The 9,635-nt window shown below is 48.5% G+C and overlaps 1 protein-coding gene across 1 annotated transcript in view; it reads right to left on the bottom strand.

The window, feature by feature from the left end:
* Positions 1-9,635, bottom strand: part of STAT3 (signal transducer and activator of transcription 3 (acute-phase response factor)) — a 94,528-nt gene that overhangs the window by 1,670 nt on the left and 83,223 nt on the right. The window contains exons 18-24 of the mRNA XM_011929718.1: positions 9,540-9,592; positions 9,227-9,321; positions 8,973-9,112; positions 8,253-8,462; positions 2,627-2,669; positions 2,235-2,347; positions 107-931 (exon numbers count right to left, since the gene is read on the bottom strand). Coding sequence (XP_011785108.1) covers positions 876-931; positions 2,235-2,347; positions 2,627-2,669; positions 8,253-8,462; positions 8,973-9,112; positions 9,227-9,321; positions 9,540-9,592 — 710 coding nt within the window. The 3' untranslated portion in view covers positions 107-875. The remainder of the gene's footprint in view (positions 1-106; positions 932-2,234; positions 2,348-2,626; positions 2,670-8,252; positions 8,463-8,972; positions 9,113-9,226; positions 9,322-9,539; positions 9,593-9,635) is intronic.

The raw sequence follows: 9,635 nt of genomic DNA, 5'->3' as shown, positions 1-9,635 counted from the left end.
CTGGGTTTTTTTGTTTTGTTTTGTTTTGTTTTTGGTGAGACAAGGTCTTGCTCTGTCACCCAGGCTGGAGTACAGTGGTGTAATCACGGCTCACTGCAGCCTCAACCTCCTAGGCTCAAGCGATCCTCCCACCTCAGTCTCCCGAGTAGCTGGGACTACAGGCGCCCACCACCACGCCCGGCTAATGTTTTGTACTATTAGTAGAGATGGGGTTTCACCGTGTTAGCCAGGACAGTCTTGATCTCCTGACCTCATGATCCACCCACCTCGGCCTCTGCGCCCGGCTGCTGAAGTTTCTTAAATACAGAAAGGCTATGCTGAAACAGTATTTTTTGCCCTTTAATTGTTCTTATTTCTTAATTTAAAAAGAAACCTAGGGCTTAGATAGTCCTATCTTCTATTTGGATGTCAGCAAGGTTAAAAAGTGCAATGCCAGGAGTATGTAGCTACAGGTGGCCTGTGGCATTTGCTTACAGAAACAGGCAGAAGGATGCCACGGGCACCAGGAGGCACTTGTCTAAGAACAACAACAACAACAACAAAAAGCTGCTGAGAAAGGAGGGCAGGGGAACAAAACAACACAAGACATTTCCTTTTTCTCCCTCTAGCCACCCCCCGCCACATCCCCCGATCACGGGTCTCAGAGAACACATCCTTATTTGCATTTAGATAAAAGCAGATCACCCACATTCACTCATTTCTCTATTTTTAAAAGTGCCCAGATTGCTCAAAGATAGCAGAAGTAGGAGATTAAAAAAAATCTGGAACCACAAAGTTAGTAGTTTCAGATGATCTGGGGTTTGGCTGTGTAAGGGGTGGCGGAACACAGGTAGGCGCCTCAGTCGTATCTTTCTGCAGCTTCCGTTCTCAGCTCCTCACATGGGGGAGGTAGCACACTCCGAGGTCAACTCCATGTCAAAGGTGAGGGACTCTGGAGGGACAGACAGGGAAAACTAGTTCAGTCGTCCATCCTTTGCAACTGGCAGGCCACGCCCCCAGCCCTTCAGAGGACAGGACTCAGGCTACCACTGCTATCCAATCTCCTGTCCCTTAGGGCCCAGGGATGGTCAGAAAAGCCAGATTTACTCTCCTCCCTAGAGGACCCTGCCTCTGGAAGGGCCCTTTCTCCTTCCTCCCTTAATCGATTCCCAGATCTCCATAATAAGGCTATTCCCAGGATAGCCTTAGATCTTCTGCCCTTGATCTACTGTTTAATTCAGGAGCCCCGAGACACACATGGCCACCAAGCATTTGAGATTTGGTTTGCAAAACTGGGCTGTGCTGTGGCTGTCAAAAGCCCACCGGATTTTAAAGACTTAGTATGAAAAAAAGAATAAAAAAAAGTCTCAACTTTTTCTTTTCTTTTAGTTTAGCTTGGTTGTTTTGAAATGGAGTCTCACTCTGTCACCCAGGCTGGAGTGCGGTGGCACGATCTCAGCTCACTGCAACTTCCACCTCCCAGGCTCAAGCGATCCTCCTACCTCAGCCTCCCGAGTAGCTGGGATTACAGGCGTGCGCCACCATGCCCAGCTAATTTTTGTATTTTTAGTAGATATGGGGTTTCACCATGTTGGTCAGGCTGGTCTCGAACTCCTGACCTCAAGTCATCCACTCGCCTCAGCCGCCCAAAGTGCTGGGATTACAAGCGTGAGCCACCCACCCAGCCTCAACTTTTTCTGAAATGTTAAATTATTATTATTATTAGTTTTTTTGAGACGGAGTCTCGTTGTCACCCAGGTTGGAGTGCAGTGGCGTGATCTCAGCTCACTGTAAGCTCTGCCTCCAGGGTTCACGCCATTCTCCTGCCTCAGCCTCCCAAGTAGCTGGGATTACAGGTGCCCGTTACCGCGCCTGGCTAATTTTTTGTATTTTTAGTAGAGACGGGGTTTCACTGTGGTCTCGATCTCCTGACCTCATGATCCACCTGCCTCGGCCTCCCAAAGTGCTGGGATTACAGGCGTGAGCCACCACGCCTGGCCTGAAATGTTAAATTGACAGTATGTTGGATTTACTGGGTTAAATAAAATATACTGTAAAAATTAACTTCGTCTATTTCCAATGTGGCTGCTAGATTTATACTCGCACGTGGCATTCATACCGTTTCTTTTGGAAAGCAATGCTCTAGAACCTCCTACCATTCCGAGTGACCAGCTCTCGGTGTGTACATGTGAGAGCATCACACAAAGGGGACCAACTTCCCTTATAGGGACAAAGTCTGTCAACCAAATACTCACCAAACTGCCCTCCTGCTGAGGGTTCAGCACCTTCACCATTATTTCCAAACTGCATCAATGAATCTAAAGTGCGGGGGGACATCGGCAGGTCAATGGTATTGCTGCAGGTCGTTCTGTAGGAAATGGGGGGCAGCAGGAGGGGAAACGGGGGGTTGACAAGACACAATGGAAAAAAAAAAAGAACAAAACACACACACACAAGCCATCAAACTCTGGTCTCCAACAGAAAAATAAAAGCTCAAGCTTTTTAAACACACAAGGTCACTGTGAGTACTAAACATAGCCCAGGGGCTTCCGACCCTTGGCAGATTAACTCTCACCCAGTGTCCTACTCCCAGGGATAACTGAGGATATTAGAAATGAAGGCAAAATTGGGAAAGGAAGCCACTTACGGTGTCACACAGATAAACTTGGTCTTCAGGTATGGGGCGGCGCCTGGGAAAAAGAAAACCAGTTTTCTTACTGACTGTGACTTCGCATTCAGTAAGCAGAGCCGGAGGAGGCCATCTGCCTCGGCAGGACTGATTTGAAACTCACTCCATCCTCATGCCAAGATTGTCTGGAAAGCTCCATCCGCCCCTCAGCGTTGCCCGCCCTCATCTATACTATTTGATGTCCTAGGCACTAGCAGCTTTGAACCTCAGTTCTTTGCACAAAGCTGTCCTGAGCTGCAGAGGCTTTTCAGCATAACCTTTTCCCACCTGAGCCTAGACTAATGCCAACCTTGTGTCCATTCTTCCCCTAGATTATGTAAAAGTTTAACAGCCTCCATGTGGTCTAAGGATTCCATTCTAGCCTGGTCATATCTCTTAGATAACTTCTCTGCATGCAGGAACCAAGCCTGTGTAGTCTTTGCATGGTGTACCAACATCACCGAGTCTTTAAAGAACATGGAGACTGCTAATGCTTGTGGTTCCAAAGCCAAAGGTTATATCTCCTATTCCTACCAGCACTAATCTGGCCCCTACCACATTTTTGGATGAGGGCATAAGTAACTTCCTAGTTGGATAAATACATCAATCAGGAAGCACCAAAGAGAATATGACTTTGTAGGGCAGTACAATTGCTTCAACTAGAAGATCGGAGACCTGGGTCCAGGTACATCTTCAATAGCTAAGAGACCTGGAGCAAGGCATGGTCTCTCTCTTTTGTTGTTGCTGTTTTTGTTTTGAGACAGAGTCTCACTCTGTTGCCCAGGCTCAAGTGCAGTGGCACAATCTCGGCTCACTGCAACCTCCTGCTCCCAGGTCAAAGCCATTCTCCTGCCTTAGGCTCCTAAGCAGCTGGGACTACAGGCGGCACCACCATGTCCAGCTAATTTTTGTCTTTTTTTGAGACGGAGTCTTGCTCTGCCACCCAGGCTGGAGTGCAGTAGCACCATCTCGGCTCTCTACAACTTCTGCCTCCAGGGTTCAAGTGATTCTCCTTCATCAGCCTTCTGAGTAGCTGGATTACAGGCATCCGCCACCATGCCTGGCTAATTGTTTTTTTTGTAATTTTGGTAGAGACGAGGTTTCACTATGTTGACCAGGCTGGTCTTGAACTCCTGACCAAGTTCAGGTCAGGACTTGAGGTGATCCGTCCGCCTCACCTTCCCAAAGTGCTGGGATTACAGGCATGAGCCACCACACCCGGCTTAATTATTGTATTTTTAGTAGAGACGAGGTTTCTCCATGTTAGCCATGCTGGTCTCAAACTCCTGACCTCAAGTGATCCGCCCACCTCAGCCTACCAAAGTGCTGGGATTACAGGTATGAGCTATCATGCCCAGCCTTGGCCACAACGCCCGGCCCATGTTCTCTTTTATGTATAAAATAAGAGGGAGGGGGAAGAAAAGTTTCCAATTTTCTATGAGCTTTGTCATTTATAATTCTTGTTCTACAGTTAGAAATGCAATGACGGGAATAAAATGAATTTTAGATGCTGAATGCTTACACCAAGAGGTCAAGGAACCTTGGGGATACTGACATGAAATCTGGGGAATTCAGGTGAACAAACCATTGAGAAGGCATGGGACAGGGTGGGGTGGGCTGAGAACAGCACAGTCATAACATGAGGCTTAGAGATAACCTGAGGGATCAGAAAGCACGATGACCATGTGAAAGAGGGCACTGCAGAGTGGCTCCTGGGCCGCCATCTGGGCCGCCATCTGAGTTTACTTTGGGCCAAGAAACTGATCAATTCAGTGCAGAATTCAAAGGAGCTACTGAGGCTGGGCTCCAGTGTCTTATAAATGCAACCATTTTGGCCCAGCCCTTAGGGAGCTGACACCCTAGACAGAAAAGGATTTAATTCTCCAGCAATCAAGATAGCTGAGGCTGGGCACAGTGGCTAATGCCTGTAATCCCTGCACTTTGGGAGGCTGAGGCAGGTGGATCACCTGAGGCCAAGAGTTCAAGATCAACCTTGCCAACATGGCGAAACCCTGTCTTTAATGAAAATACAAAAATTAGTTGGGCGTGGTGGCATGCCTGTAATCCCAGCTACTCAGGAGGCTGAGGCAGGAGGATCACTGGAACCTGGGAGGCAGAGGCTGCAGTAAGGTGAGATCGCACCACTGCACTCCAGCCTGGGAGACAGAGTGAGACTGTTGGCTGCAGTAAGGTGAGATCGCACCACTGCACTCCAGCCTGGGAGACAGAGTAAGACTGTTAAAACAAAAACAAAAACAAGGCTGGGCACCGTGGCTCACGCCTATAATCCCAGCACTTTGGGAGGCCCAGGTGGGAAGATCACTTGAGGTCAAGAGTTCGAGACTAGCCTGGCCAACGGGTGAAGCCCTGTCTCTACCAAAAATTCAAAAATCAGCCGGGCATGGTGGCACATGTCTGTAATCCCAGCTACTCAGGAGGCTGAGGCATGAGAATCTCTTGAACCCGAGAGGCAGAGGTTGCGATGAACCCAGATCACGCCACTGCACTCCAGCCTGGGCGATAGAGCGAGACTCAGTCTCAGAAAAAAAAAAAAAAAAAGCTGAGAAAAATGGCTTCATGTGTGGCTGTGTACAAGGTTGTAAACATACTTTATCTAATTTGTAGGTGGCTCCGAACCTCTCCCTCAAGCCACAAGGAAATGCTGTGTGGGCTTCCAGTAGAGAAGGAAGAGAGAAGAGTCTTGGGACGATAATCTAACCCTGAGACTCTCATACCATAATACTCTTATGATGGAAATAGAGAGGAAATGGTCACATGTTCATCTTCCTGAAGGCACCCATTTTATAATAACACTGGGACACCCCCACACCCGTCACTACACTCACACGGAGTCCCTCAGGGCACACTCCTCTCAGCAAGGCAGGCAAATTACTCAAGTAATTAGTTCCTTTCTCCTGATGAGTACCTTGGCCCCTGAGGAAAGGCTGACATTGCTGGGCAGGAAAGGACCTGGCCTCCCAGCCCACAGGAAGGGCGATGGTAATGGAGGATGCAGCCTGAGTCTGGGAGGTAGAGACCGTGAAAGCAAAATGAGTCAAAAGGACCAGCCGTGGGACCCCAATGTCCTCTGCAGAAGGAACAAAGAGCCGTGTGGCAGGGGTTGATAAACAGATCTCCCAACTGAAGCACACGTGGAAAGAGAGATAGGCCGCAGACAGGAAGTGAGTAACTCCTACAGCGGGAACAAGACTCAGGACCCCAGCAAAGGAGAAAGGCAACAGTCAATTAGCTGGAACTCCCTCTTCCAAGCCCCATTCTGCCCCACCCCACGAAAGCCCTTGGAAGGAATTCCTAGGAAAAAGTGGGAGGGAAGTTTGCAGGTTTCTGTGTGTATGCCATTTGGACAAAGATAGTTTTTTCAACAGCAACTGGGGCAAGGCACCAACCCTAAAGGATCACATTAAAGAGCCCATCATTAGGCCAGGCACAGTGGCTCATGCCTGTAATCCCAGCACTTTGGGAGGCTGAAGCAGGCGGATCACCTGAGGTCAGGAGTTCGAGGCCAGCCTGGCCAACATGGCGAAACTCCTTCTCTACTAAAAATACAAAAATTAGCTGGGCGCGGTGGGGGCGCCTGTAATACCAGCTACTAGGGAGGCTGAGGCAGGAGAAGTTAACAGAGATCGTGCCACTGCACTCTAGCCTGGGCGACAGAGTGAAACTCTGTCTCAAAAAAAAAGAGTCCATCTCTGGCTTTATGATTATAGGAAGTTAAATAAAACAAAGAGTGGCAAATCAGAGACTCCCCATCAGGACCTGCACAGAGAACCCAGAGAGTCAAAAGAGCAAGTGCTGAATGGGAACAGACAGGGCCGCCCCCCACACTGAGGACAGCTCCAGAGATTATGGTGTTTTTTTTTTTTTTTTTTTTTTTTGAGACGGAGTCTCGCTCTGTCGCCCGAGCTGGAGTGCAGTGGCCGGATCTCAGCTCACTGCAAGCTCCGCCTCCCGGGTTCACGCCATTCTCCTGCCTCAGCCTCCCGAGTAGCTGGGACTACAGGCGCCCGCCACCATGCCCGGCTAGATTTTTGTATTTTTTAGTAGAGACGGGGTTTCACCGTGTTAGCCAGGATGGTCTCGATCTCCTGACCTCGTGATCCGCCCGTCTCGGCCTCCCAAAGTGCTGGGATTACAGGCTTGAGCCACCGCGCCCGGCCATGGTGTTTTTTTTCTTTCTGTGTGTGTGTGTGTGTGTGTGTGTGTGTGTGTGTGTGTAGTGGGGTCTTGCTATGTTGCCAGGCTGGTCTTGAGCTCCTGGCCTCCAGTGATCCTCCTGCTTCAGCCTCCCAAAGTGCTAGGACTGCACATGTGAACCCCCATGCTCAGCTGAGATTACAGGTTTAATGTAAAATAGTGTTTTTAATTTCTGGGTTTTTTTGTTTTGTTTTGTTTTGTTTTTGGTGAGACAAGGTCTTGCTCTGTCACCCAGGCTGGAGTACAGTGGTGTAATCACGGCTCACTACAGCCTCAACCTCCTAGGCTCAAGCAATCCTCCCACCTCAATCAGCCTCCCGAGTAGCCAGGACTACAGGCACAAACCACCACACCTGGCTAATTAGAAATATTTTTTTTTTGTATAAATAGGGTCTCACTATGTTGTCTAGGCTGGTCTCAAACTCCCAGGCTCAAGTGATCCTCCCACCTGGGCCTCCCAAAGTGCTAGGACTACAGACATGAGTCACTGCGCCCAGCTAAAATAATTTATATGTAACATATAAATACATATTCTCTTACACATTAAAAAATACCTTATTTTCAATAGTTGCACATTCTATATACCAATCCCTTGCCCCTCCACCCAGTCACTGTCTTCCCCTTCAAACATTATGCTCCCAGCTCTTCTACTCTGGTGCAAACCATACTCCCATGCGGCTAATAATAATTTCCTCCAGAAACCCTTTCTTCAGACCACCTGGCACACTGACATGGTTCAGTGACAGGCAAAAAGCCATATGCTGGGCTGAAATCTGGGCCTCAAACCTTCTAGCATCTACTAAGAAGCACTGTACCAGCTGGGCATCCTGTTAACTGCCCTTTCTCTTCTCATGTTTTTGGCATGTTTAACTGCCCTTTCTCTTCTCGTGTTTTTGGCATGTTTTGGGGACATATGTGTATTAATACCCTCTTTATTTGTATTTTTTGACACAGTGTCTCACTCTATCAGCCAGGCTGGAGTGCAGTGGCACGATCACTGCTCACTACAGCCTTGAACTCCTCGGCTCAAGTGATCCTCCCACCTCAGCCTCCCAAGTAGCTATGACTACAGATGCGCACCACCACACCGGGTAATTTTTTTGTATTTTTTGTAGAGACGAAGTTACACCATGTTGTCCAAGCTGTATCCCCTCTTTAGAGTCATGCACTCTCTGTGGAGCAGGAACTGCACTAGTCTAACTGATTCTGATTCTCCTCTCAAATCCCATCAGTCACCCCAACAAAAACACCTACTACAGTTCTTTCCCATAAGGAGAAATAATGATCCCCCAGGTTATTCAGGCATTTGCCTATCTATCCTCCAAGGATCCCCAAATTTCTAACTTTTCCCAAAAATTAAATGCCAGGAACATAGAAAATCAACAACTACCTGGGTCAGCTTCAGGATGCTCCTGGCTCTCTGGCCGACAATACTTTCCGAATGCCTCCTCCTTGGGAATGTCAGGGTAGAGATAGACCAGCGGAGACACCAGAATATTGGTAGCATCCATGATCTTATAGCCCATGATGATTTCAGCGAATGACATGTTGTTCAACTGCTGCTTGGTGTATGGTTCCACGGACTGAATCTGGGTCTTACCTGTCACGGCACATGGGAAGGAAAGATCATGGAACCTACAGTTAGGTCATCTCAGAGAAAACTGCCCATTTTTTCTTTCCTCGAAGGGGAAAAAACTTAAGCCACCCTAGTGTTGAGACCCTGAACACCCTGTTCAGTGGCCTGGCACAGTGGAAATGTTCAGGCTGGCTTCTAATTTAGAAGAGGCTACCAGTTGGGTCATAGAAAATAAACTTGAATGTAACTACTTGTGTAAGATATATTAACAGGGTTAAGTAGAAAAAGGGATGAAGAATACAACTTATATTGCAAATTTCTCAACACATAGTCACTGGAGCAAGCAAAACAAAGACAAATCAATCCTTTAGCTAGAAGGATTTAGAAGTCACCCAAATGTGTTTTGCGAGTCTGAGTGAGGCAGGGAGTCGGGGCCATCTCCAACCACCAGGGGGCAGTAGGTGCTTGGAACTAGCCGCGGTGATGAGGCCTCAGCAGCCGCCAGCAGGTGGGGTGGGTGGGAGCCTCCCTTACCGCTGATGTCCTTCTCCACCCAAGTGAAAGTGACGCCGCCTTCTTTGCTGCTTTCACTGAATCTTAGCAGAAAGGTGCCTGGAGGCTTGGTGCTCAAGATGGCCCGCTCCCGTTCCTTACTGATAAAGCCCATGATGTACCTGGAGCCAAGGAGGAGGAACAGTGTTGTAATTGCTAACAGGGCATCCATCCCCTGCCACTGGCTTGCTGAGAGCAGGGAGCTTGGTTACATCTGTGCACACTGTCCAACCTACCCTTCGTTCCAAAGGGCCAGGATGTACTTTTTCACAAGGTCAATGATATTGTCCAGCCAGACCCAGAAGGAGAAGCCCTTGCCAGCCATGTTTTCCTGCAGAAAAGAGTAATGAGAAAGCCAAGTCTGCTGCCATCCCAGCCTTTCCCTTCCTAGGGGCACCGTGCACCACCCAACTCCTCAGGCCCGTCTACCCTCAGGCAGGTCCTACTGGCTACTGGACCAAGAGTTCAGGGCCTTCAAGTCAGAGCCCTCCATGACAGCTGTGCAGGTAGGCATTCCCATTCCCACGAGAATTTTACAAGATTGCTTACTTTGCAAAATTTAGCCCATGTGATCTGACACCCTGAATAATTCACGCCAGGTCCTGAAGGAAAAGAAAAAGAATCAAGTAGTACATTTTCCGCTTG

Source organism: Colobus angolensis, unplaced genomic scaffold (assembly GCF_000951035.1).
Source record: "Colobus angolensis palliatus isolate OR3802 unplaced genomic scaffold, Cang.pa_1.0 Scaffold83, whole genome shotgun sequence".
Classification (NCBI taxonomy): Eukaryota; Metazoa; Chordata; class Mammalia; order Primates; family Cercopithecidae; genus Colobus; species Colobus angolensis.
Note: the sequence above shows the minus strand (reverse complement) of the source record. Positions and strands in the feature narration are given on the sequence as shown.